General features: G+C 48.0%; 5 protein-coding genes across 5 annotated transcripts; 1 reads left to right on the forward strand and 4 right to left on the reverse strand.

Annotated features, from left to right (window-relative positions):
• Window positions 1-2,735: 2,735 nt before the first annotated feature.
• Window positions 2,736-3,896, reverse strand: LOC128278866 (glutamate [NMDA] receptor subunit 1-like; the record flags this gene model as incomplete). Its single annotated transcript, XM_053017593.1, has 5 exons — window positions 2,736-3,005; window positions 3,067-3,224; window positions 3,301-3,406; window positions 3,479-3,639; window positions 3,707-3,896. Coding segments are annotated over 5 exons (885 nt in total), but the record flags the coding sequence as incomplete, so codon positions are not given.
• A 1,758-nt stretch (window positions 3,897-5,654) lies between these two features.
• On the reverse strand, window positions 5,655-6,494 carry LOC128278867 (signal transducer and transcription activator-like). Its single transcript, XM_053017594.1, has 2 exons — window positions 6,051-6,494; window positions 5,655-5,837 (listed from the first exon to the last, which is right to left on the reverse strand). The coding sequence occupies exons 1-2, from the start codon at window positions 6,492-6,494 to the stop codon at window positions 5,655-5,657; spliced, it is 627 nt and encodes a 208-aa protein (XP_052873554.1).
• Window positions 6,495-6,628: 134 nt separating this feature from the next.
• On the reverse strand, window positions 6,629-7,982 carry LOC128278868 (signal transducer and activator of transcription 5A-like). Its single transcript, XM_053017595.1, has 2 exons — window positions 6,795-7,982; window positions 6,629-6,658 (listed from the first exon to the last, which is right to left on the reverse strand). Exons 1-2 carry the CDS (start codon window positions 7,980-7,982, stop codon window positions 6,629-6,631), a joined length of 1,218 nt encoding a protein of 405 aa, XP_052873555.1.
• A 3,359-nt stretch (window positions 7,983-11,341) lies between these two features.
• Window positions 11,342-13,546, forward strand: LOC128278871 (signal transducer and transcription activator-like). The gene has a single exon (XM_053017597.1). The coding sequence runs from the start codon at window positions 11,342-11,344 to the stop codon at window positions 13,544-13,546; it is 2,205 nt and encodes a 734-aa protein (XP_052873557.1).
• Window positions 13,547-14,205: 659 nt separating this feature from the next.
• Window positions 14,206-26,947, reverse strand: LOC128268171 (supervillin). The gene is made up of 6 exons (XM_053005196.1): window positions 26,714-26,947; window positions 20,724-20,874; window positions 19,906-20,655; window positions 17,399-19,604; window positions 17,110-17,230; window positions 14,206-16,334 (listed from the first exon to the last, which is right to left on the reverse strand). Exons 1-6 carry the CDS (start codon window positions 26,858-26,860, stop codon window positions 16,095-16,097), a joined length of 3,615 nt encoding a protein of 1,204 aa, XP_052861156.1. The 5' UTR covers window positions 26,861-26,947; the 3' UTR covers window positions 14,206-16,094.
• Window positions 26,948-27,859: the final 912 nt, after the last annotated feature.

The raw sequence follows: 27,859 nt of genomic DNA on the forward strand, positions 1-27,859 counted from the left end.
CAGAACTGTATGCAAAACAATCGCAAACACACATGCAAACGTGAAATTGTTTCAAATTGATCTCATATCGTAGCCGAAGGAGCAGAGTGTAATAGTGTAGTGCATGTGGAGTGCGGCTTTGAAGAATGCAAATATTTTCCATTTTGTAGAAACTTTTGCGCGCTGCTGTTAGTTGTGTAGGGTTGCCGGTTGCCCGGTCGCATCAGCAAACTAAGCCGAGAAGCCGAGGGCATGAAGAAGGGGCGAAATTGTATAAAAAAAAACGGGAACCTTAAACGAAAACCAAGTTATGGGGAGTGTAGAAACGTGCGGAGAAAACAAAGCAAAAAAGTAACAGAACAAAAAGTAAATCTCGAAAAATGTTGAAAACGGAACACAAAATACAAACACACCAAACACATAAACACACATAAACCACGAGAAAAGCCTTTGGATGAAACAAAATTGTAAATTTTCGCCATTTTCATAGTCTTTCGGTTAGGCGGGGGGAGATTGGACGCGCAAGAAGCGGAAAGTGTATCAATAAAAGACGAACGACTAAAAACATGAGTAGGGATATCAAAATTTAGCAAACAAAAGCAAATGCACGGGAAAGAAGCCTCGGAGAAAAACTCGGAGCAAACCAACCACAGTCTAGCGAGAGAGAGAGACGATGATGCACAGAGAGCCCAGCGGCAAAACATGTGGAAGCTACGTAATTTTCAGATAAAATCTAAAAACTAATCATAAATGCCACACGCTTTTCAAACTGTTTGTAGAAAGAGAACGAAGCGAAGCGTAGCACAGCATTCGCGCGAAAATCAACACACACACACCCAAAACGATATCAAGTAACTAGACAGACAACTGTTGAGATGAAAACATACAAAATCAAACCAACGCTACGGTGTGTAGAAGCCATAAACTATGAATTAATGGTACGAAATCATGCGACGTCACACATTGATCGGCAAGCAGCTAATCGGATGGAATCTGTCGTTCTCGAACTCTGCGAATCAATGAAGGCACGTCTTAGTCGTAGCAGATAGAAAGAAAGAGAGAGAAAAAAGGAGAGAGAAAGTAAAGGTAATATTTAAAAAATTAAGCAAAAGCGTGCGCACGTGTCAAAACAAAAAAGCAGCAGATGAACAAAGTAGAACTGTGTGAAACAAGAAGCAAACGATCGGGGACGCAGGACGCAGAGAAGAACTACAGAAAACGTACTCACAGATCAGCCGAGCCGTGGAAGGGAGCGTAGGGAAGGAAAGCAAGGAAAAGAAAATAAGTATTTATTACCATTATATTATACTATTACAATTTAATGTAAGGGCGAGCACGATGAGAGTGGAAACAGAGAGCGAAACTGGAACATCCGCACACAAGGATAGATGGAAGCATAAAAGAAAGGAAACATTACAAAGATTAGCGGAGCGGAAAAGCGCGATCGTTTTCCCACTTTTCCTGTCAGCCAACCAAAAAAAAAGAAAAAACAGAACAAACGCAACCCACGTAACACTCTCTCCTTCCTTGCTAATCCTTTGTATTATGATAAGACGCGGCAAACGATCAGTAGAGAGTGTGTGTATAACAATGATAATGCGCGGCGCACCAGATGATCAAACACTTCCAAGCCATGTGGCCATCTTTGGGGACTTCTCTGGTCGGCATGGTGAGCGTGCGTGAATTTTTTTCACATGATCGACATGCAGAATGAACATTTTTGCGCAAACTTCATCAACGTACGTTTGGATCACGAATAACGTACAGACAGAACAGAACAAGGTGTGCACAACTCTGTAAGAAGGCGCGCGGCGCCATCGGATCGTCGACAGACGAGGAAAGGATAGAAAGAGTAGCGCCACCCGGCATCTTACAAACACACATACACGCGAATCGCGAGCAGATCAGGCGGAAGACACGTGGCGCATTATTGATTATGATTATTATTGAAAATTATTATATATTCTTATTATATTTAGTGATGACAACAAGAAAACGGAAAAATAAAACAAAATGAAAGCAACAAAACACAACTACCACTCACAACAATGCAGTTGCCTTTCTTTTACCGCATGCGCCACCGAAGCGTGGCGTGGAAAACGGAGAACCGAGTTTCTACACTTCTACCAGGAATGTCCTTACCGGTCTCCGCTACAAGGTTATATTTTACAGCTGTACTCGGAGGATCATAAGCAGGGGCTTACGGCTGGACCAATTTGATTGTGTCCGTGACTTGGGAAGACAGACTTTTGCCACCAGTTTCAGGCTTATTCAGATTTTACCAGAATTTTTCACGATCCGGTGTGCATCAAGGTTTTCTAAACCTTTACGATACGATACATGTGCAGCAATCTAACGCCACAAAAAAAATCGAAAATCGGATATACGTAGCCCGCGGAAATTCAAAAGTTGCAAAAAATTTTGAACGAAACCTCGTATATATGGAGATTGATTTGTCGGATATTTTGGATTCGGAACGGCAGCTGCGCCGACAAAGAAGCGTTTGCGTCACAATTCTCTAAAAAGAGGACAAGTTTCAGCGATATTTTCAATAGGGATCCGAATTCCCCTTATTAGACAGAAATCCGGCTGTCCTCTTTAGTTTCCCGTGGAGAGCAGTGGTCAGATGCTGATCGCTGATTGATGCGATCTTATCTGAGAGTGTGAAGGTAACCACAGTTATGCATATGCAGAAAATATCTGAAAAAAGAGCAATTTTTGCACAAATTCCGAAGCCCGAAAAATTCGAAATTTAGCTAGGAGAGCCGGAGCGACTGAACATTGCATGTAATATTCCATACTACCTTGTCCCACGTGATGTCCACCTTGAAGAAGTCGAGGACGATCGCGCTCAGCAGCACCGGAGCCGTTTCCGGCGTTTTTAGCTCGCCACTCCCCAAGCGCTTCAGCTGGCGCGCGATTCCAGTGTTGATCCGTGGGTACATCCGCTCCAGCTCCTCGCCGATTTGTTTGGAAGGAAGTGCAGAAAGACGGTGAGAAGAGTGCAGGTTGGCGCGAAAGCTTAACTTACGGCGCGTCAGGTTCGGCGCCGACAGCTGAGATCCATCGACGGAAGGCTCTACTCACCGAATCGTAATGGAAACTGCCAACCTTTACGAAGGAATGGTTCTCGTGCACATTGATCACGTCGTACTCGGCGTACACACGGTCACCGTTGTCGTCGAACGCTACTTGGCCCGTCTGCCCAATGTTGCGCGTCTTCAGATACCCAAACAAGCGTTTACCTAGAGAAAGAGAAACGATGCTACTATACTGTGTCCCCCATCCAACTGTGTTCCTGCGATCCGTCCGACTACTAACCCGACTCCCAAATGGCACCCGAATCATCGCAATCCTTCGGCGCTTCGGTTATGGTTTCGTTCACCGTCATTTCCTTGATGGCGGATGCCAGAATGTAGATAGCATCCTGTTTCGACGACAAAATGTGGTCCATTTAGCAAAACCGAAAGCCACCGACCGGCCTCCGCCGGTTGATTACCTTAATGTGATCGGTTTCGTTTTCTGCATTGTTCAGCTTCAGTCCGATAATTCCGATCGGGGTGTTGTTGGCACTGAGCGCCTGCTCGGTCACGATCCAGATGTGCCCATAGTCGGTCATGTTGTGGATGGCAGCGTCGCGGAATATAACGTGCGCGTCCTCTTGGGCTGCAAGTGGAAAAACGAAATGAAAAACCACCACGGATCGATCGGCAAGGGCCGTATCGGCCGTACCTTGCGTATAGTAGGTAGACACGTGATTGAGCCGTCTTCATGTCCATCAGGTACGAGCTAAAGCTATCCAGCTTCGGTTCGAATTCGACGATCGACTCAACCGTCGCCCGCACATCGACATCGTCGTAGTTGGTTTGTGAAGTGGTCTGAAAGCGACCCAGCATGGCCCGTCCGTCCGTGTCGGAATTGCAAAATGGATCGTCCGAGCAAACATTGGCACGTTACCTTCATGTAGCCAAAGTGACTCAAAATTTCCAACCACACTGATGCCGCCAGAAATCGCGTGTCCCTTTTTGTGTATAGATGACGCCGAGATTCCATTCAGAAGGCATCGATTCGCTCTCACATATCCCAGCTATAATTTGATGCATCTTGAAGTCTAATCTAATCGAAAGCTCTTCGTTCTTGTGTAATATGCTTTTGTTGCGTTATATTGACAATGTTAGCTTGGAGTTCAGAGACCAACGCCTGCGCAAGCCACTACTTCTATCCAGCAATGCCAAGGGACACTCTGTCATCGTGCAAGCCAAACCAGATTCGTAAAACTCGGGACCTTATATTAAACAAACACATTTTCTTTACACGTAAAACCTTACGGCCAGCACGATGTACAGGGTAACGACCTCGTCCTACCTCGTCGATCCTAAAAATCGTCCTACTCTCCAGAAGAACGCATGAATTAAATACACATTCTGTCAGAATATTTTTATTACTAGCTGGTCTCGTTAGTTAGGCAATTCCGACGACTGGACTGCTAGTTGTAATTACCTATATAAGAACCTATAACGATTAATAAAGGGAGTCGAAGAATTTACGTCGAACTGTAAAGATGTGTCCAGTAATTTAACGTTTATCACATGGTCGGCGACATAGCCGGGACAGTTTACACATTGCAACCGTGATCAGTTTAACATTTTATTACACAGACATTCAGTAGTTTATATACGGATAGCTTAATTATGTCGAAATTGTTCAAATATTACACCTAATAGGTTCAAACCTGCTTTGGATGTGTGACGGTTACATCGAGTTCTTCGCCAACTGTGAAACGCGTCTTTACGCAGACTTTGACACGATTATCGATGCACCAAAAAAGGCTTCTGTAACCTGAGCTGGACAACAGTTTAGCCCGTGATTAACTGGCCGCTCGCTGAATGAAAGGTACTGGCTAGCCCACCGACATCGCTCCCCACACTCTCCTCCCCGCATCGCTTTGGCTGCCAAAGACTGGTATCTAAGCGGCTTGACTACGACACCGTCGGTCTATCGATGGATCGTGAACCAATGAACAGATATCTAAATAAGATGCTATCCGATTGCCTTCCTCCGTACGAAAGTTCAATGTGATAAGAGCAACATCGAGCTACTGACCGTTTACGCAACGTTCGACATAGCACTGTTCACTAGATAATTCCGTTGACGATCTGGATAAGCATCCAGCAGCGACATCCCCATTTGTTGGGGTTTTCTAATTCAAGACCAAAGTTATGGCGGCACCATCAGCAAACCTACCAACGACAGGGAGCATACGGGAGGGCAACGTAATAATAGTCCGAATTCGACCGATTTTTACGTCAGCTAACCCGGTCATAGTAGGCCGCTAAACTTTACAACCAATGGGTTCAATGATTGAACCCTATTAAACTAACAAATAAATTGTTGTGGGATCCATTGCTGGAAAAGGTTAACTTTTTACAAACATTGAATATATTCAGCGACGAAGTTAAATTTTATACACATTTTTGAAATGCAGACACGGTATTTGTATGTTCCTGCTTTTTTATGATCGTGTCATCCTTTAAATCCATTTCACAGTTTTTCAAGCTACATTTCGCATATATTCGCATATGTTCGTATTCGCATAGTTCAAAATATTCACGTTATTGTTTGCTGCTTCACAGTCGGCCACACGGCTAAAGTTCATACTTCCAGCATCCAGCGAATTACTGTCCTGCGTCGGTGTGTTCGGAATGCTCCTCATCCGATTGTTGCTCAAGGTCAAGCACTGCGCGGATCCTTGACGCGACGTAGCTCTTGTTCCTTGGAGTCTGGTCCGGAACTTTAGAACTGTCGAAGACTTCGTGTTTAGGTGTATTATTCGGAAACAGATAGGAGAAATTATCGATGTCACCGATACGATCGGACAATGAACGAATATCCAAATCTTTCGCGGTTAATGGTTGAAGGTGTAGAATCTCCGACCGGTCTTCGTAGAGCTTATGGACCCACGCGATACTAATACTGCCGAGCTCACAATCGGTAAATCGCAACAGGAACGTGCCAGGATAATGGTTCACTAGGTGGCTCTCAGCTTGTGCTTTATAGGAGAAATTATCGATGTCACCGATACGATCGGACAATGAACGAATATCCAAATCTTTCGCGGTTAATGGTTGAAGGTGTAGAATCTCCGACCGGTCTTCGTAGAGCTTATGGACCCACGCGATACTAATACTGCCGAGCTCACAATCGGTAAATCGCAACAGGAACGTGCCAGGATAATGGTTCACTAGGTGGCTCTCAGCTTGTGCTTTGGAGATGAACCGAATGATGTTACCATCGTTCCACGGGCGGTTGAAATGTCTGCGCGTTAGCTTCATGGCTGCATAAAACCATTCCCAGAACGTGAAAGTACGATCCGGAAGTTTGTCCTTACAGAATTGTGTCCTCGTGATAGTGAGATCGTTCGGTGCCGGAAAGGGGAAGCTGGTGTTGAATGCTTTCTCGCAGAGAGAGTGCAAGTTTTCCGGGTTTAGCGAACGACCAGTGGAGTCACGGAACATCCTGTACATAGCTGGTGCCAATTTGGACCAGAGTATGGTGTCAGGTGCATGGAACGTAGATTCACCGCTGAAAGCCAAGGCGTTGTCCCAAACGATGGTGGACCATGATTTGGGTTCTTGATTTTTGGTCACAATTACGACGATGGGCTCAAAACTAGTCCAAACTGAAATGAGATAATCTCCAGAAACGTTGAAAGTAGATTGGAAAACCAAAGAAAATTTTTCTGTCAAAACACATTTTGCTTTGATGAACAGTTCGCTTCGTTGGATTGTTTTCAGTGATAGTTTTGGGAATGTTACCGAAAATTTCTTCGTTGCTACGTTATACTGGAACTGTTCAATGTTTCTCACAAGTTCACCACATGATTGCTCTGGTGGTTGATCGCTTTGCAGCGCTCGCTGAAGTTGCGTGCCAGAAATGATCGATACTTTCACCAGCGGATTAACTGTTCTGATGTTGAGTACGTTGCCTACTAGTAAGCAGGCACTAGCGGCAAAACTGGTTCTGGTGGCTATCACCTGAGGTGGTTGTTTCTCAATTATAAACGTTTGAGTGATTAACGTTTTGAGTAAGCCTTTTACATCATTCAGCGCTTGGGACAGCATTTCTGATACATTATACACCATGCGTCGGTTCGCCACGTTCATAAGGGCAAGTTCAATTTGGTTTTTAGTGGTCAACATGATCTCTGCTAAGGACTCGCACCAACCTTGTATGACGCGGAGATCGCACTCTGTGTTGGGACATGCATTTGGGTGCAAGAGCTTATTAGTTTTCCATTGAACGAGGTACTCATTCAACACTTTGGCTTGCACATCTCCCGTGGATTTGATCATATTGCGGAAGCCATCCACTAGAGCCAATTCCATGCGCGTACAGGATTGCGTTTGCTCGTTGGTTACATGTTGGATTTCAACTACGTTGAAATAACCATGTATTGCCGGAATAGCGAGCTCCTGCGGATTCGTATGAACATACTGCAACGCATGTTTGTCCGATGGTAGTAAGCCAAGTTTTTTCATGAAGTTACTGTTGTCATTCTCGATTTGGCGTGCCATGTCCTCCAGCTCTTTGATCGCAGCGCACACTTTGTGGAGCTCAGGATTTCCGACGCACAGGCGACATCCGGCCGGCAAGGCGGCATATTCTTGTTCACGCTCTAGGCAGCAGATTATATTGAAGAACAGCTTGGATGGATTCACCGAACGCAGCACACGAAAGTTGAAGGCTGCCTCATTCAATCTGGTTTTCGCTGTGATGTTGCCCGGCAGATCGAATGCCGTTTTTTCCACCTCGTTGATCAGCTTAGTGACGAAATCTTCGCATACACCGGGCTGATCGATGGGCACAGGACGAATCAGCAGATGTTCTTCGATCCAATCCGCCAAGTAATGGCGTACTTCGATTGGAAAGTCATCCGTGTACATGGAACGAACTTCCTCGAGAATACGGCTGGGAAGCTGATTTATACGGGCCCAAAGAGACATTTTTGCTCACTCAAGCACACTCGGGGTTAATATTTCAACCTAAATCACGTGCAATCACGGAAATCACGAAAATATTCTCCGTACAAGTTAGAACGTGTCCACTAACTTGGCGTCGTAACGGATAATGGAGAAAACGAGGACGAGCTTTTGTTCTGCCGCTCGGTCCTGTTCCTTTGTTTGGCATCTCACTTCCTCTCGGTTTTGCTTTCTCTCTTTATCTTTTTGCGCATTATGTTTTGGGGATGACATTTTCAGATTGGCTTTCGATCGCGCTTTCCAATTGCTGGCCGCCCTGCCCTGTAGCGATCCGACTGTTAAGTTTGGGCAAACATTTTTAAATTTATAAACACAGCACTCTGCATATTTCCGAGAACGATCACAGTTGGCTGTGTGGCTGAATTATTTGCTTTCCTTTCTTGTCGTTTAGCCGCCCAGTCAGCAACATAAATCCGCCTAGATGTATGCTATTCGACGAGCAGACTACGGTATTTCAAACTGTCGTTGCACTCGTTTCTAACGTTCTACGGTGAACTTCAAACTCCATATTTCGCCTCTTCATCTCTTCGGCGAAGAATTTTGGTGTGAAGAATCCATTGTTCTAAGCCCTGCAAGTAGATTCTAAGTGATGAAAACGGTATCAAGTAGTGGGATGATTTGGTTAGGAAATGTGTCGTCTGAAGTCATTGATGCATATGGTCCGTAATTTGATACATCATAACGTAATTAATTTAATCAATTAATTGAATAATAAACAAAGAGATAAGAGTGAAATAGTTTCCTCAGACTGAAAAAAGGCCTGTTGGCTGCTAGCACCATAACACGAATCTTCTCAGTTGTTAGTGCTAACTTTTAACTCTAGATATGCCAATTCGTTTCTCATGCAATGGAACAAGCAGTAGTCCGCAGGCGCAATATACGGTGGGTTCGACAATTCCCAATCGACATTTTCAAGATAGGTTTTAACTGGTTTTGCGATGTGTATTCAAGAGTTGTTATGTTGAAAAATAAGTTTATCGTAGCTTTTACCGCATTCTCCTTTTCTTGACCAAAGCTTGCTTCAAACGCATTGAATGTTGTCGATGGCGTAGTCCAACAATAATTTTCTTAGGTTTCAAAAGCTCACAGTACACACCACACATTTCATATCCCACTACCATGTCTATTCTGTAAAAGTGCTGGTATCGTTAAAGGGTTTTACTAGGTGGAGTGGTTGGCCTCTGTGACACTGGAAGGCCATCGTAACGGTTATATTGAAGGTTCATTCTCCTCTTACGACCGACCGGTAGGCCACCACGATGCCTAGTCACCCACATCCTTCTAAACTTAGCCATATTAACCATCCACTCATAAGGTTCCGCTCAAACCCCATTACAGTTCGGATGTGCTTAGAAGGAGTTTGAGAAGAGACGGTTTAGTATCCTTCGTCAGGGCCGGTTCATACGCAGATCAAGAGAGCAATTTTATTAGTACACAGACTAATATTGTGAATGCATTATAAATCACATGAACATGAGGAATTATTTACAAATTTACCTCGTGTTTGTATTTTGTTACGCAGATTTGTATCGATCATCAGTCGATCATCGATGGTAATTCATTCGTTCCATATTCATCATTTGCAAACTTTTGAATGTAAAGAAAGATTGTTTTTGTGGCTCGCCTCGCCCGTAGATCATCCGCCTCGCTGCACCGAGTGATCGGTTTCTAAGCGAAAACACAACAGTCAACTTTAGTGCAAAACTTTAAGTTGGTGCATAATACGGCTGTTACGGAGCGGACCTAACGCGCGAAGGAGCGTGGTCCAGTGATCTCGCGTTCACTTACCAGTTCTGATCTTTTGCCAACGCCTTAAACCGTTTGTTAATCGACTCTTTTGGCCTGGGACGGACAGGGTAGATGGGTACTACTACCTGACAGTGGAGGCCTCGAGAGAAGATTGGTTTCCGACTATTAGAGTTCCGACGGAGTGGTGCAAACGATTGTAAGCAGTCAACATCCGGAGGGATCTCACAGCGGGATCAAACGGTCCAAGAGTAAAAGACTTAAGACCAGAGCGTTCCGTAGCCTAATGATATCTGATTTATTCTTCAAATTTCCACGCTTATATAGTACTTTTTGTTAAAATTATATCTTGTCTCTTTCTTTCGATGCATCGCTTATCGGTGGTGGTCTCCTTTTTGGGTCATTTTCGGGTTATTGATCTGGTCCTATGCTGTGGCCATTGCTTTCCTACGCTTATCTATCGTAATGTTTATTGTTATCTCTTGCCTGCAATGTATTTTAAGATGCAAGCTGGACCACGCGGTCCCTAGATATTTTAAGATGTCTGCACCCATGCTATGATTTCTGCTTTGTTTGTTTATGATTCTTAAGACCCCTCGGTCGATCGCGTTCTATGGCTTGGCCTAACGTTCTTATAATTCGTAGCTTATCTTTATTGCTTATGACGCTAGGTTAGAAATCGTCGCGTTCTCAACAACGGCACTGTTCATTTAAATAATAATACAGGAATAATGATAACGATTGTTTCATTTTCTAAGACCAACCTTAATTAAACTACTAATTGAATTATACCTGGCATTTAGTTCAGAAATAGATCAAATGTAACTTTCGTTATGATGTAGCAAATTACGGATCACATGCATGCATCAATGACTTCAGACGACACATTTCCTAACCAAATCATCCCACTACTTGATACCGTTTTCATCACATAGAATCTACTTGCAGGGCTTAGAACAATGGATTCTTCACACCAAAATTCTTCGCCGAAGAGATGAAGAGGCGAAATATGGAGTTTTAAGTTCACGCTATTGCCATTGTTTGGAAACGTTAGAAACGAGTGCAACGAGAGTTTGAAATACCGTAGTCTGCTCGTCGAATTGCATACATTTGGGCGGATTTATGTTGCTGACTGGGCGGCTAAACGGCAAGAAAGGAAAGCAAATAATTCAGCCACACAACCAACTGGGATCGTTCTCGGTATGGTTTCGGAAATGCAGAGTGCCGTGTTTATAAATTTAAAAATGTTTGCTCAAACTTAACAGTCGGATCGCTACAGGGCAGGGCGGCCAGCAATTGGAAATCGCGATCGAAAGCCAACCTGAAAATGTCATCCCCAAAACATAATGCGCAAAAAGATAAAGAGAGAAAGCAAAAACGAGAGGAAGTGAGATGCCAAACAAAGGAACAGGACCGAGCGGCAGAACAAAAGCTCGTCCTCGTTTTCTCCATTATCCGTTACGACGCCAAGTTAGTGGACACGTTCTAACTTGTACTGGAGAATATTTTCGTGATTTCCGTGATTGCACGAGATTTAGGTTGAAATATTAACCCCGAGTGTGCTTGAGTGAGCAAAAATGTCTCTTTGGGCCCGTATAAATCAGCTTCCCAGCCGTATTCTCGAGGAAGTTCGTTCCATGTACACGGATGACTTTCCAATCGAAGTACGCCATTACTTGGCGGATTGGATCGAAGAACATCTGCTGATTCGTCCTGTGCCCATCGATCAGCCAGGTGTATGCGAAGATTTCGTCACTAAGCTGATCAACGAGGTGGAAAAAACGGCATTCGATCTGCCGGGCAACATCACAGCGAAAACCAGATTGAATGAGGCAGCCTTCAACTTTCGTGTGCTGCGTTCGGTGAATCCATCCAAGCTGTTCTTCAATATAATCTGCTGCCTAGAGCGTGAACAAGAATATGCCGCCTTGCCGGCCGGATGTCGCCTGTGCGTCGGAAATCCTGAGCTCCACAAAGTGTGCGCTGCGATCAAAGAGCTGGAGGACATGGCACGCCAAATCGAGAATGACAACAGTAACTTCATGAAAAAACTTGGCTTACTACCATCGGACAAACATGCGTTGCAGTATGTTCATACGAATCCGCAGGAGCTCGCTATTCCGGCAATACATGGTTATTTCAACGTAGTTGAAATCCAACATGTAACCAACGAGCAAACGCAATCCTGTACGCGCATGGAATTGGCTCTAGTGGATGGCTTCCGCAATATGATCAAATCCACGGGAGATGTGCAAGCCAAAGTGTTGAATGAGTACCTCGTTCAATGGAAAACTAATAAGCTCTTGCACCCAAATGCATGTCCCAACACAGAGTGCGATCTCCGCGTCATACAAGGTTGGTGCGAGTCCTTAGCAGAGATCATGTTGACCACTAAAAACCAAATTGAACTTGCCCTTATGAACGTGGCGAACCGACGCATGGTGTATAATGTATCAGAAATGCTGTCCCAAGCGCTGAATGATGTAAAAGGCTTACTCAAAACGTTAATCACTCAAACGTTTATAATTGAGAAACAACCACCTCAGGTGATAGCCACCAGAACCAGTTTTGCCGCTAGTGCCTGCTTACTAGTAGGCAACGTACTCGACATCAGAACAGTTAATCCGCTGGTGAAAGTATCGATCATTTCTGGCACGCAACTTCAGCGAGCGCTGCAAAGCGATCAACCACCAGAGCAATCATGTGGTGAACTTGTGAGAAACATTGAACAATTCCAGTATAACGAAGCAACGAAGAAGTTTTCGGTAACATTCCCAAAACTATTACTGAAAACAATCCGACGAAGCAAATTGTTCATCAATGCTGGTGTCTTGGCAGAAAAATTTTCTTTGGTTTTCCAATCTACTTTCAACGTTTGCGGAGATTATCTAATTTCAGTTTGGACTAGTTTTGAGCCGATCGTCGTAATTGTGCACCGCAATCAAGAACTCGAATCATGGTCCACCATCATTTGGGACAACGCCTTCGCTTTTACCAATCGATCCTCGTTAGATACACCTGACACCATACTCTGGTCCAAACTGGCACCAGTTTTGAACAGGATGTTCCGTGACTCCACTGGTCGTTCGCTGACCCCGGAAAACTTGCACTACCTCTGCGAGAAAGCATTCAACACCAGCGTCGCAACTCCGGCACCGAACGATCTCACTATCACGAGGAAACAATTTTGTAAGGACAAAATTCCAGATCGTACTTTCACGTTCTGGGAATGGTTTTATGCAGCCATGAAGCTAACGCGCATACATTTCAACCGTTCGTGGTACGATGGTAACATCATTGGGTTCATCTCCAAAGCACAAGCTAAGAACTACCTAGAGAACCATGATCCTGGCACATTCCTGTTGCGATTTTCCGACAGTGAACTCGGCAGTATTAGTATCGCGTGGGTCCACAAGCTCTACGAAGACCGATCGCAGGTTCTTCACCTTCAACCATTCAACGCAAAAGATTTGCATATTCGTTCATTGTCCGATCGTATCGATGACATCGATGATCTCTTCTATCTGTTTCCGAATAATACACCTAAACACGAAGTCTTCCACCGTTCGATAACCCCGGACCACACTCCAAGGAACAAGGGCTACATCGCACAAAGGACGCGCATGGTGCTTGAGCCTGACAACCAAACCAACAACAATTCGTTGGAAGCTTCCTGCAGCACCACTTCGGCTGGCTTGAGCAATGTGAACGTCTTTGAGTTAGCCGACTGTGAAGAACTACACATCGACGAGGGTATTTTCAACATCTTTGCGAATATATAGTGAAACATCTCTTGTAGCTCGACAAACTGAAATGGTTTTTCAAGGATGGCAAGATAGGAGTCAATTTTGAACTGTGTACAGCGAATTAAGTTAGCTGCTGAGAATTTAATGCGTGAGCAGTTATTTTCGTAATGAGAATTTTTTGAAGTAATTGGTTGAAATGTGAGAGGTAAAAACGGAACTAAGGAGAACTGGCCGAGACCACTCAGCGGTTGTATTTGCCGGAAGACGTGAAGAATCACTGACAGACGTGGCAAAGAAGAGGACACCAGAAATATTTTTTTCGCTTTTCCAATCTAGTGCCGATGTAGACAAACGATAATTACTATTTTCTCTTTGAATCATTCCTGTTCCGGTCATAAAGTTTGAAGACGTAGTTGATCTAAGTATATCCTAATTGAAGGTATGGGAAGTCAGCTCAGGCAGCTCCGGGGGACTGCCATGCCGACCCGCTTGGTTCCTACATCTGAGCGATTTCAGTTCCAGAAGGAAGCATTTGGTTGGCGATAGAAACAGGAAAAATGAATGACCGAGAACTGTGTCCGCGAGTCACTGGCTGCTGGCTGCTGTATTGGGACAAACATTGCTTCGTTGTATTCTTTCTGGTAACACAAAAGGACAATTGGTCAAATAAAACAACACAGACGTGTCGACAGATTTTCACGGTTTTTATTTGGGTTCATTTAGTTTCCGGGCCCCCGGGTTAACTTCTTTCCCGTGTTACCCCCCTTTTTCGTCACATTATCGTTCGTGTCACGTTACTCTCGTTATCGGCTACTCTATGCTACTAAATAAGTCAAATATCAATGTAAATATTTTATACAAAGAAAGCAGAGAAGATATGTGGCTGGGCGGCAGCAAGGTCCACACAATGAACAAAACGAGAAAACTCAAAGGTGACAAGAAAGTCTGGGCGCTATCTCTGCTGCGTGTTTTTCCCTCCTGTTCCTCCGTCTGCCGATCACACATGTTATATTGCACACAATTCTACTTTTTTCAGGTTCTTTATTGAATTCAATCTTTCGCCTTCCGGAAGCCTTGTGGCGTCTGGTTGCCTGCAGCTGTGACTACAAAAAAACCCAGCTTCGAATCTTGGTGATGTAAACTGAAATGTTTAAAATAATAAAATATGGAGCTCCATGTCACTTTGGAGGGCTACTGGTAGAGAACTTTCCACACTTTCCGTGTGCTTCGTCGTTTAAGGTTTAGGCAATGAGTACGTTGCCCCGAGAGACCGGCCTTGATCCCGCGTCTAAGGAAAACTTGTTTGCTTGATTTGTATAAAGTAAAAATATCATACACGTGTATACACACACACACACACACATACGCTTCATGCTACGCATACATGTATACCAATCCTGGTCTTGAGCACCGTTCCTCGTCGTGTCGTCGTTTCGAAATCTTCGTTTTTTATTACTTAAAACATATGTTCACAATAATCCACAAGCCTACTTGTCTCTTGCTCGCTCTGATGCCGCCCCGTATGTGGTCTATGTTTTCGAGATAAGTACAAAGTATCCGTGTTCACAGATCGCTAGTGACCTCTATTGTTTCTGCTTTCACTATGCCTTAAACACAGTGCTCCTTCTGCTGGTAGTTTTCTCACACAATTTCGAAACCTGTACCATCCTGAACGGGGGAAAGCCTTTCGCGTCTGCTACACTCTATCATCATCACTAGGACACTAACGGTGACGCGGCAACTGTGACGGAAGTAATAAATAAAAGAGTATGTCATAGGTAACGAACAAAAAAAAACTACACCACACAGGCAAATAATATGAATAATGAGAATGATAATTAAAAAAAACAACGTTACAGACACCGTTATGTGGATGCTGTGTGCATAACTGCGGGGAACCGTGTCTAAAGACTAGCAATTGTTCGCGGCGGCGGTCGATTACTATACGAAAACTGAAAATGTGAAGGGTCTCTCTATTTTTTATTGAATTATTCCAGCTGTAGGCAAAACAAAAACCTGGGACCCGAGAGCGCAACAGAGAAGAGGTGCACGTTATAACGATTGGCAAGAAACGATGAGTGAACGTTACGTTCGCTGAGCGCTTGCGTTCATGGGAGAACAGAAGAAAACATAATCAAACACTAAAACAAAAATGTGCTTATATTAAAAACTTGGAAAGACAGCATGCATTGAGTAAACAAAAATTAAAAAAAATGTAACAAAACGTAAAAAGTTATCGCCATGTAATCTCTCGAAGATAAAACATTCTTCACGCACAACACGACACAGGGGTGCGGGGGGACAACAGTTAAGCTGACCAACCCGTGACAAAACACACTCGGACGAATGATAAGTAATTTCCATAAAACACCCCGCCATAAAATAATAGCACAGAAACTGAACACGAATATAGTGCGCGCGCCCCCTGGCGGCGGGTGAGAGAGACGAATCTTACTACAGGCCACACACATAGAGACACACACACACACAGGAGAACACTTGATCCTCTATCTGGCTGAAATCTGAAAGTTCCGCCCTCCCTCCTGACAATTTAGCTTCTCTCGGTTGCGGCTCCGATATCTCGTTAAAACAAACCGCGCTCCTTCTTCAGCTTCGTCTGCTTCCAGGCTGGCAGCTGATCGTACTCCGCCTTTGGCATTCCGAGCGCCTCCGGATAGTCGTGCTCGTGAAGGTACAGTTCGAGTTTGGTTGGATCGACCCCTTCGGGCAGCGGGCGCTCCAGCAGAACGGCCACCGGGTACTCTTTGCGTGACAGCAGCGAAAGACTGTCGTAGATCGGTTGCGGTGTCGATTTACGACCATCCTGAAACGAGAGACATGCACAGTGGGGAATAAAATGTTGGTCCAACTGAGACGAACAATGCCTGTCGTGACACTCTTCTGACGCGACACTAACAATCTGATTATCAAGCTATGACAAGAAGATTAGAAACATTGAAAAAGGGCAAACAATTGCCCTTTGAATCCCATTAAAGCACTAACTATCGATCGAGTCATCCATGAGAGGTGTTTTGCTGACGCCATATCGCGACGCCATATCGCGACGCCATATCGCGACGCCATATTGCGACGCCTGTTTTGTTTTTTGAACTTTAAACCGTGACTGAAACCGGACTGCCAATTTAGGGACGCCGTCGACCGTTAGTACCACAGGGGGTCTAGGTGTTAGAATAGGTGCAGCGCAGCGCAGAAGCATCCATCCATTTCCGAGGCAAACGACGCGATGAAAAGCAGTTAGAACGTACGAAGACGTTTCCACTGAGGAACGATTAGGGGGGGTCTCAAAAACCATGGAAAACAACAGTAAAGTCAAGCACATCAATGGCTGCTTACCGTACCACACGGTGGTCGAGTTGGGACGAGTAGGACACACACTGATCCCTCGCCCGGATTCTTACAGATGCTTATAATTATTGTGATTTTGAATAAAAAAATCGTGGTTTACACATTATTAAACCGCCGCAAACCAAAACTACCCCCTCTTGCTATCCGGGGTGCGAGGAGCGATCGAGTGGAAAACCATCGTCCACCTACGTCCTGTGTCTGCCCGTTTCGGGTGGGGAGGAAGCATAACTTACCTGTACACTAATTTCGGCAACGTCATCCTGTTGAATCCACTCCGGGAACATGGCAATGAATTCAAGCGGTTCCAACCCAGCCCACACGACGAACCCATTCACCGTCGTGTCCGCCGCACTGCTGACCGCCGCCGGTTTGCCGTACGGTTGGGCGTCCACTTCATCGATACCTTCATCGTTTCCGTTTTCATCGCGCAGGGCAGTGGCGGCGGACGATGCCGTGCCATTTCCATTGCATGGCACACTTTGGTGACCATTCAAAGCTTCGCTTCCGTTTCGCTCCTGCTGCTGTTTCGCTTTCCAGTAAGAGACGGCCGTTTCCATGGCAACGCGCCGTTCCATCTGCCAACGGTTTTCACCGGAACGATTGCTGTCGAAGCTACTGTGATTGGTTTCGCCGCTGCCGCCACTGTCACTGCCGGAGCCGTCCTCGTGCGGCCACCAACCCTGCCACAGCCACAGGACGTGCCCGTTGTCGATCAGAAAGATCGTTGGCTGGCGCGCCAGGTAGAGATCATCCTGCCGGAACGGATAGGCCGTCGGGCGGTCCCGTGAGCGCAGCGCACCCTGAAGCTCCGTCGCCTCGAAGTTCCCGTTGTTGATGCTCGTCAGGTGGAAGGCGCGCGGTGTGTAGTCGTAGCTTTGGCACGATCCCAGCAGACTGTGGTAGTGATGGCGATTTTGACCACCGACTGCACCGAAAAACTCCTCCGTTTCGCGGCCCTCCTCTAGCACCACCGAAGACAGGTTGCTGACCGTAGCGCCGTCGAACAGCTCCGGGGATTTCGCTTCCAGCACCAGCTTCAGGGTGTTCGCTGCCAGCTCCCGTGCGTGTGGCAACGCCTTACAGCCCTCCCAGAGTAGCACCCGTCCGCGGGCTCCGTGTACGAGTAGCACGGCGGCACGGGAGCGCAACTGGCGCATACTGCACTCGACCTCGGTGCAAACGCACTCCTCCGGCTCGTTCCCGGACAGCATGTACATCCGCCAGCCGCACTTTGGCTCGGAACCGCGTCGGCTCCGGTGAACGAACATCACTTTGAAGAGACGCACGAAAGCGGGCGCCTCCTGGCCCTGGGCCACACGCACCTGCGAACCCTTCTCCTTGTCCAGCTCGACGGTCAGCAGGGCGGCCGCTCCCTTCTCGTTGGCCGGTGCGTTCTTGCCGTGCCAGGTGAAGTACGCGCACCGATCGCGGCCCACGACCGTGCTGCGGTTCGACACCTTCCCGCTCAGCTCGCGCACCGTCACGCTGATCTGATACATCCAGCGCACGGTGTAGCTGGCGTCGGAGTAGAAGTGGCCAAGCGAGCCGCCCGCCACCGGTTTGTGCTCGTACTCGTCGATCTCCCACTGCGTAACGGAGTGCGTCAGCACGTCAAAGTGGCGCATCGAATCGGGATCGTAATAGAAGTTGCCTCGCCCCAGGTTCGAGTGCTCCAGCACCAGGTTTGGCTCGGCGTACGGCTCGTTGACACGACCATACATTTGTCCACCATCGAGGGCCTTGATTTCCATCCCGATCGAGCCACCGTCGCCGCCTCCCTGTCCGACGAGCGGAAACTCGTCACGAAACTGCACCGTAATGTCGGGCCAATCGAGAAACTTTTCCCGGAACAGCACCGTCTCCATGTGCTGGGTCACCCGGCCGATCAGTGCCCACTCGGGCCGCCCATTGCCCGTCTTCGCGGGACGGACACCGGCGTCCCGTGGTCGATCACCGGCCAGTTCGGCAAAGTTGAGCGGATTCAGCTGACACTCGTCGTAACTGTAGCTGGCCGCGTACAGTTCCTGCGCCAACCGCAGCGCGGCCCTTTTGCGCTCCGAGGGAGCATTTTTGCCGCTCCAGACGTACAGCTCGGAGCCAAAGTCGAAAACGAGCACCTTGTGGGCATCCAACGTCCCGATGCGAGGTATCGTGCCCCAGAGTTCGGCCACCGGCACCAGCGAATCGTCCGCGAACTCGTACACCATGTTGGACTCGATCAAGCACGCCTCGAACAGCTCGTCCTCGTCGGCGTGTCCCGAATCGCACACCGGCGCCGCCGTTTCGGGTTCCTCCCGGTCGCGGCCGAGCAGCTGCCAGAACTCATGCCAGTGACGCTCCGAAGCGCCACCGGGGCCGGGGCCACCATCGTTGAGAAACGTGACGCTGGCGGCCGTGCAGCCGAGATCTTTGTCGCGGACAATCTGCTCGCAGATTTCCTTGCACCGTGACCGCTCGATCACGTTCGCGTACTGTCCGAGAAACGCCAGCAGCCGGTCGGCCGTCACGACGATGAAGCAGTCGCCGCGGTTCACCGAGCGGGCCACGGGCTCGACGAGCCGGGTTTGGGCGTGCCGGCGGCCCTTCACCTGCAGCAGCATGAGCGGTTTGTAGGGGACAAACGATTGGTTCAGGGGCAGCGTGCTCGACTTGAGACTGACCGATTTGAAATCTTCAACGGACGCCAAGCCGGCTAGCGCTTCGACGGCCAGATTACTAGTTTTGGCGACTGCAAAAAGAGCGATTACACGGTGGGCAGAAAAAGAAAGAGAGAGGCAGAAAGGAAGAAGGATGCGTTTGGTCAGTAAGGGCGTTACGGTCCTGAGAGCGGGTGTTAGTGTGATCAGGTGAGCGCTAGTGTCAGCCAACCTTCTCCACTGTCCGTGACTGTTCGTGTTCTGGGCGACGGCATCGAGAGCTACAAACAACTACAAACACGCGTGCGGGAGAGGCAGTTGCTGTTATCACACACACAGACACACACCCACAATCACACGATCGATCGATCGATCGACGATCGGGACACTTACTTGCTTCTAGTTTGAGTCTTCGCAACTCCTTGTCGGCGATACCTGTCTTGATTTCGGTGTACTCCGTCTGCAGGTCGTCTCGGGCGGCCAACGTTTTCAGTGGGTTACGGGACATCGCTCGCCGACCGCGCGGTCCCTGCACGACCTTCTTCTGCGTCAGCTTTGCGCCGCTCGTCTTGAGCGTGTCGAGATCACTGAGCGTCACCACTTGGCCCGGGTCCCCGCCGCTACTTGACGCCTTGAGTAGCGAGGAAATCGATGACGTTTTGAAGCTCGAGGAACTGACCGCACTGCCGCTGCTGGTGCTGCTGCTGTGAGTTGCCACCTTCCCGAAGAACTTGCCGAAACTTTCATCGTCCAGCTTCGGAATGGACACCTTCGAACCGAAGGTGGATGAGTGTAGGTCGCCGGCCGTCCCTACGGAGACGCTCCCGGGCACGCTAATGCTGCGTTTCATAAGACTCTCGACAACACGCTGCTGTTGGGGCACAGTAGCGGCAGCAGGAGCGGGACTAGAAAGGTTCGGTGAATGTTGCTGGTGCTGCTGCTGGCCGTACACGGTGGAGGAGGTCACCACGGAGGAGACCATCATCGAGGGGCTCTTGGCGAGCCCGAGCTGCGGTGGGTTGACGCTGCGGAACACGTGCATCGGGGGCGACTGCTTCGTGTCCGACTTGATAAACGGTAACTTGGGCGATTTGCTGGGGACCATGCGGCCAGCAACGGTGAAGTTCGTTGCATCGGATAGTTCTAAAAGTGAAACGAAATGACGTTATATGACGATCATCGTCTCGCGGACACTCTTTTCCGCCACTTACCGACGCGGGTTTTCCAGTTCTCCGACGATGTCTTGATCTGTCCCAAGCGGTCGGAAATGTTTCCCCCTTCTAGATCGGTCGGCCGACTGAACGGTCGAGGTGAGTTGTTCTTCACCGGGCTCTCGAGGGACTTGGCAACGAGAAGTGCATTCTGCGGATAGGGAAAAAAGGAAGGGAAACCTGTTAATAAACCTATTTTTACGGAAAGCGGCAAAATGCTGAAAACGGTAACGATGTGATGTAGTAAAACCTGACCCACTTAGAATCGGGAACAATTGAATTAACTCTATTAGCTCGGCGTTGGTTTGACTTAGGAAAAATGTGTCAAGGTGTCAAAATAAAGGTATTTTATTGTACTTTTAGAGAAGAATTTCAAAACAATCTTCTGGTCCACCTCAGCGACTAATTTGTTCCAATTTCTCGCCATCTCTGCAGCCTCCTGCATCAGCTTTCCAGCCTTCTTCAACTTCCATTTGATTATTGCCCAATAATTTTCAATTGTGCCACCGAGTTCAGGGCGCAATTTGGTGGGTTGATATCTGTAGCGACCTCGTCGAGGCAATATCTTTTCGAAAAGTCCGCGTATACGAATTCAAGCACTCGAGTAGCATCGTCGAGCAGTGTTTACAAAAAATCGTCAAGTATTCATTGACTAGTTTTCTCCGCACAATTGGAGATTACTCAAGTTAGTTTATGCGTGACACTCAACGAATCCGGACGCTCGAAAATATATCTCCCGATCACAAAAATAAAAATAAAGAAATATCAAAATTTCTACATATCCTTTGCGATTAAATCCACCCTATTGTCACGGTTTCTCTGAACTACCTTCCCTGCTGTAGTGGCAGCTTTCCAAATCAGGCCAAAACTTAATCGGACCTTTGTGTTACTTAATAAATGATAGAACTCGCTTTTTAAGGCACTCTTCCTTGTACAGCGTTGAGTTCATCGTCGAGTTTCTGGTGAAAACCTTGGCTTTCCGTCTACAGGTGCAAATTCCTTGCCAGATTATTAGTTTCCGTGCAAATTTCAGGAGAGGATATTTTCCCGTGCCGTGGCGAGATAAAACTTTGGTCCAGGAAGCGGTCCAAAATCCATTTTCATGTATGTTTCATCGTCCATAAGCAAGCATCCTTTTTACCTCGTCAGAACCTTCTCGTATAACTTTCTAGCGCGTTGTTTAGCGACTAGGTTTTGCTTAAGTGTCCTGTTTGGATGCTTACATGCAAGGAAAGAACAGTAGTCTATTCGTAAACAGATCCTGTGGACAGTATTTCTGGGATTCAGAATTTGCCTTAATTGATCTCGAAACCTTCCAGTTCAGCTGCCGGTCGTATGTTCCACTACGACACCTACTCTGAGTCTTTCGGTCTACGGTATTGGGTTGCCGGAAACGTTAAAGCAGACAGAAACACGAGCAGACGATTTTTAAAGCAGAAGGGTTCTCGACGTGATTGTGCAAAAAATTTGCTTCTTTCGAGTTCCATTAAGCATAACTTTCTATAAACTCCGCGTACCAAGATGAAACTTTCAGCACTGAAAGTCGAATGTTTACTAAAGATATAGCTATCAAATTCAACTATAACTATCAATTTTTCCCGATTCTAAGTGGCCATTAGGCCTTAGAATGAATGATTCGAAACGAGGTGCACGCGTGGCTAGTTTACTGCCACCTCTGGTCAGTCCGATATCAGAAAAAATGCAAGCAAATACGCTGGGGAGTGACTTGCTGGCGTTGTGAAGCACCCAAACGGAGACACAAAGACCGTCTCTCGGGCGCCGCCGTCGTCGCCCTCGCCTGTTGGCGCCTCATAAAGACATTAATCGTGCCATTCGAAGGCCGCACGTTCACGGAAGAAAGAAAGCTGAAACACCGTGGATGAGATGCGTCACTCAATCGGCAACATTTACCTGCGCTCAAACTGCAGCGGTACATTTGATAACTTCTAACTTGCTGTATTTAACTAATATTAGTTTACTGACTTTTAATTGCCACTTTCCACAGCACCTACAGCTAACGACGTCATCCGCTGATGACATTTGAAAAAACACATAAAACCACAATCACAGCCATTAAGGAATAGGTCCGGTTCGGTTTGCTGCACTCTCTGGCCATATCAGCACACACGGTCGCCCCACCACCGATCGATAACACCTCCGCACGCAGATAAGCCGATAAACACGGGCGGCCGCTTAGCTAAACTCCTGCAGGCACACAACGCCGCCATCGTCGTCCTCGAGAAAGTCCAGCAGGTTCGATATCGAATACTTCCAGTAATCTTTGGACAGATTCTCCGCGATCAGTATTTGCTCGATGTTATCGACGACCTCGCGCCCATCGCGCCGCAGAGGAAGCTTCCTCGGGGTTGTCGGGGGAGCCAGTTGGTGGTGCTTCGGACGTATGACGACACTGCTGTCCTCGTCGTCAGTTTCACTCGCAGCAGCAGACCCATCACTAGCGCCCTTCTCCTCGTCGTCATCCTGCAGCAGTTCCGACAGCGAGAAGGTGGACAGTGTTTTTAGTCCCCGCGCCACACGGTTGTACTGTGTTGTACTCCTGCCATCATCCGGCGGCAGCAGATCGCTGACCGGCGAGTGCTGCGAGTATCGTTTCCGCTGAGCACCGTCCGACGACGGCGGCGACTCCAGAATGTCCTCCACCGACTCGGAAAGGCTCTGCTGGGAGCGTATGCGACGGCGCAACCAAAAGGCCGCAGGACCTCCGCCAGCAGCTAGCGGTTCGGACCGAGCGGTGATCGGTGATCCTCCTGCCGGTGAGCGCAGATTTTCCAAGCTACTGCAAAAGCGAGGCGGGCCAGCGCTGCTACGGAGCACCCTGCCGAACTGGACGGGCGTCGTTTGGACCGACCGTTTCTCCCGACCGACCGGTGGTTGGTGGTGTTGCCGCTCGAACAGTGTCTTCATGCGCGCCACCACGCTCCGCTTGTGCACATCGCGCAGAATGGCCGAGTCTTCCGCGTTTCGCCCTTCGCGATCTACTCCGGCTTCGGCTTCGGCTAGATTCGTGGCGCTCCGTGAACCCGTTTGCATTTGGTAGATGATTTCATTCACAATGTTGCTGCACTCTTTCCGATCGAGCCGCCTCGCCGACGGCCAATTGTTGTCCGGCGGGAGGGCAGCCACTCCCTTCGTTACGTGCAACTGCTTCTTGCACAAGCCAGCTGCTGCAGCTGGTGCCGCTGCTGTTGATGTTGGTGTGTCGCTACGTACGATTCGTTCCTCCTTCACTGGATCGGCACCGTCTGCAGGTTCCCGGACAGTCCCCGCCACCGCCACTCGCTCTTTGCTGCCGAGCGTTTGGAGCAAATCGATCTTGATCTCTTCGATCAATCGCTGCCGGTCTCGGTTGAGCGCTTCGGCGTGCCGCTCCAGGAGCCGCCTAGCCTCCCGGCGGGTGGCTACGAAGAACTGCACCCCGAACTGCACCGCGATCAGCAACGGGATGACTAACGTGGCGAGTGCGGTGCCGATCTGCAGCATCACGTCCACAAGGGAAACCCGCAAGGGTTCGTCCGCCACCGAAGACACCATCGGGTGATTCATGATGTTTGCTGCACCGGCCGCCTTCTGCCTTTCCGGATGAACAGTGCGCCGTCGTTGTTATTTTGCCCGAATCTGCGTCTGATCGCTTCCCGTTGCTTTGCACCACTATCTTCCGAGAAGCCCATCGGCGTCGTCGCGCGGAACACACGCGCGCCCGTCAGCGTCCGATCGCGAACAGGATACAACTGAACCAGTTTGTTGTTGGGTGGCGCGCTGCCGTTCGCTGCCACCGCCCCGCGTCTCTAACACGCGCGATTCTTGGAGGATTTTTATACTGCTGAGCGTTTCTCTCTCACTCACTGTGGTGATGCGCCGCGCAACTAAAGCTGATGCGACGACGACTAGCGCGAGCGTCAAATTCAAGCGCCACGGCCCGGGAGTCTCAACGGTGTTAGTGTGCGCCACCCGACCGGCCACAGCCCTCCGATATGCTGATGCTGCCGCGGAACACCACACATCAACAGAAGGATTGTTGATATGAGCGCGCGGACAAATCGAATGGCAACAAGTGATGATGATGATGATGATCGGCTCGGTGCCGATGGTTGTGTACCGTACCGACACTGGCCTGGCGGCGGCGGCGGTGGTAATCGTTTGCGCCGTACCACCCAAAGAAACCCCGCGGTTGATTGATGATGGACGCGCGCGGACAATACATGCGCCTTGGGGATGTGGTCGGGCTCCACCACGGACCCTGTGTGCGATTTGGACGACGGGCGCTTTATCTTATCGGAACTTTGTTGGCTCGGCGCGGTGGGGTGTTCGTTCGAGTGGCGATGGCCCCACCCAGACACAAACCTGCCCCGCGTGTCAGGTGCAGCAATCACTGTACACATTATTAGTTCCTCAGCTTGTCATCGGGGGCAGGTGATAGCCGGGAAACCGGAAGGTTGTACTCAGAAAAGGAATCTCGAAGAATTAGTATCGTAGAGCAGATGAAACACGGTTGTGAACCGAGAGAACCACTGGGATTCAGCGGGTAGAATGTGTGCCTCAATGCAGTCAATTGATTCCATCTGTAGAGACACACCCAATGCGACGACGCAACAACGTCCCAAGACCGCGTCGCAAGTACACGAACGGATGGATATGCTTTTAGGTGTTTGAATTAATTCTTGCCGTTTTACAATAGATGGCACTACTCACTAAATATCATAATTTTTTTTATGAAATACGTTTTTGATAGCTACTGTCATTACGCATCTAACGCAGTATGGGTTTTTTGTATAAATAAGTACTTCTATAAGCATCTGAAAATGTCGAACTTTGTTCCTGAAAGTCACCTTGAAGGTTGGGAAGGGAGTCAAAAAAGGTTGATGATGAAGAATTGGTATGCAATGCATTTCAGATGCATAAAGAACTTGCAGAAATGTTAGAAGTTGACCACACGACAGTTTCCCATCGCCTGAGTGCCGTGGGAATGATTAGAAAACTGTCTTATAAGTTCCACAAGGAAAGAAAAAAAGAAAGGAGGTTTTGTACCGAATCGTCACGGGTGATGAAAAGGAGAGTTATTGCGATAATCCTAAACGCAAAAAGGCCTGGTGAACCAGGTCCATCGCTATCAAAGCGAAATATTCACTGCGCAAAGGTTATGCCTTACATATGGTGGGATATGAAAGGTGTGGTGTAGTGTGAGCTTTTAAAACCTAATGAATCTATTGATGAACAATTCCATTGACAACAATTAATGCGTTTGAAGTAAAGCTTTGGCTATAAAACGACAAGAACTGAATAAAAGACATTATAAGCTGATTTTTCAAAATGACAACGCTCGACCCCACATTGCAAAACCTGTCAAAACGACCTAATGACGGACAATACTTTCATTGAAGTAGTCATACGTGTTGTTGTTGTAGTTAGGTCACAAATGTCGAAAAAAACGGCAAGAATTAATTCAAACACCTTATTAGGGACGAGGAGCTGTTTCACTCCCCAATCGTAGAGCTATTAAAAACTGAACGTGGAATGTAATGAGCATCGGAAACGAAGAAAAACGGGAAACGCACCCCAAACGCAATTATCAATACTTAGTCCGGGCTCTTAGTTGCGACCGGTATTTGGTTTCGTTTTCAGAACGCTCCTATCCGATACGTTATGGGCGTTAAAAATAATCCGCATCGAACGCGCAACGGATCTCTCCCGGCAGCATAAAGTGAGCCGATTGAACGAATGGACGGACAGGTATAAAGCAATAAGTGAAGAAGCTCGGACCGAAACGGGTCGGGCGGCTCGGAAATCGACACCCGGCTGGTTGGAGGAAGGGTGGCCGGTTGCCTGCTTTCAAGGTTAAGGCTTTCAATGTTTGGCCAATCAAAATTCCACCGTCGTTTGGCGTGTAACCGAAACCCAACATAAAACGCCTAAAAGTATGCACCGCGCTGAGCGCTGATGGGTGCGGCGAAAAGTTCCTAGAGAATACTTACATTGACAAGATTTTCCCGCCGCACGTCGTCGGGGACGTCCTTCTTGGATACGCGCTTGCGCCAATCATCCTCGCCGCTCTTCTTGAGGGCGGCCAGCCGGTCCGCGATGGACACGCTCTTCACCATCGAGTCCTGGTCGGGTCGCATTTCCTCCGTCAAACACCGCCGCAGGGCACTGAACGCGGGGAATCCACCAAACTCCTCCTGCCCTGCGAAGCTGCCGCTGCGGTTGTTGTTGTTGTTAGGCTCCTGAAGTGTCCCGCGGTTCGCGGCCCGTGCTCTGGCCAGGTCGGCAGCCGCTACAGAGGAAACGACGTTGCTGCTGCTTCTGCCAGCAGTGAAGTCATTACTTCTCGCAGCACTGTTGCTGGACGGGGCCGCTGCTGGGTTCGCAGCAACGCCGCTATTGAGCGCGTTGTTGTGGTAGATGATTGCCGACGCCGGAATGAAGGTGGCTAGTTCCGATTGGCTCTTGCTTTTGATCAACTGTTGCTGCTTGTATCTGCAAAGGAAAAAAAGAGAGTCGCGTATGAGGATTTGAGAGACAGTGAGAAAGGGAACGGTTTTAGTTTTTATCGGACGTAACGAAACTTCCCTCTCTGGAGGAAGACACCTCCAAACTGTAAACAACAAACGTGGTACTTCCGACGCCTGTTTTGTAGGGCGCACGCAAACGATGGCATCACTCAAGGTGATAACCAAAAACCGATGTTTACGTTGTCGTCTCTGTGAGATTCGCTCAGTGGCCCATCAATGGGTTGAGGTAACCAAACAACTTGTTCCCCACCTGCGGGGTGCCATGTCATCTTATGCAACCCCAACGCGGATTTAACAAACGAGTAAGACATGATGCGAAACGCCTGAGAGAAACGGTTGAATGGAATGTTGTCTTTTTGCGTGATATAAGGGTTCGAGACTCACGACCTTGTAGTGGACAGAAAAAGAGTTTATTATTGACTTGAAGTTTCGCACTCAGGCACCGATGGCACCTTGGATCGTTCGCAAGGAAATCGACGAATCGGTGCATCGTAGGCTGACAATCTAAGCAGCACAAGTCATTCTTTTCTACGTTGCAAAATTGCCACACTTCCGATTGGTTTAAGAAAATCGATGAATTGGGTGAGTGATACAGATGAAACGTTCCTC

This window comes from Anopheles cruzii, chromosome 2, assembly GCF_943734635.1.
Source record: "Anopheles cruzii chromosome 2, idAnoCruzAS_RS32_06, whole genome shotgun sequence".
In the NCBI taxonomy this organism is placed as follows: Eukaryota; Metazoa; Arthropoda; class Insecta; order Diptera; family Culicidae; genus Anopheles; species Anopheles cruzii.

Excerpts from the sequence above, each read along its gene's own strand:
- LOC128278867 (XM_053017594.1), bottom strand. The coding sequence starts at position 6,494 with ATGTTCCGTGACTCCACTGGTCGTTCGCTAAACCCGGAAAACTTGCAC. Across the intron at positions 5,838-6,050 it reads TGTCCGATCGTATCGGTGAC|ATCGATAATTTCTCCTATCT; the intron begins ATCGATAATTTC and ends CGTATCGGTGAC.
- LOC128278868 (XM_053017595.1), bottom strand. The coding sequence starts at position 7,982 with ATGTCTCTTTGGGCCCGTATAAATCAGCTTCCCAGCCGTATTCTCGAG. Across the intron at positions 6,659-6,794 it reads TAGCAACGAAGAAATTTTCG|TTTGGACTAGTTTTGAGCCC; the intron begins GTAACATTCCCA and ends ATCTCATTTCAG.
- LOC128278871 (XM_053017597.1), top strand. The coding sequence starts at position 11,342 with ATGTCTCTTTGGGCCCGTATAAATCAGCTTCCCAGCCGTATTCTCGAG.
- LOC128268171 (XM_053005196.1), bottom strand. The coding sequence starts at position 26,860 with ATGCGACCCGACCAGGACTCGATGGTGAAGAGCGTGTCCATCGCGGAC. Across the intron at positions 20,875-26,713 it reads GGCGGGAAAATCTTGTCAAT|AATGCACTTCTCGTTGCCAA; the intron begins GTAAGTATTCTC and ends CCCTATCCGCAG. Across the intron at positions 16,335-17,109 it reads TTGCCGAAATTAGTGTACAG|GATGGTCGTAAATCGACACC; the intron begins GTAAGTTATGCT and ends CTCTCGTTTCAG.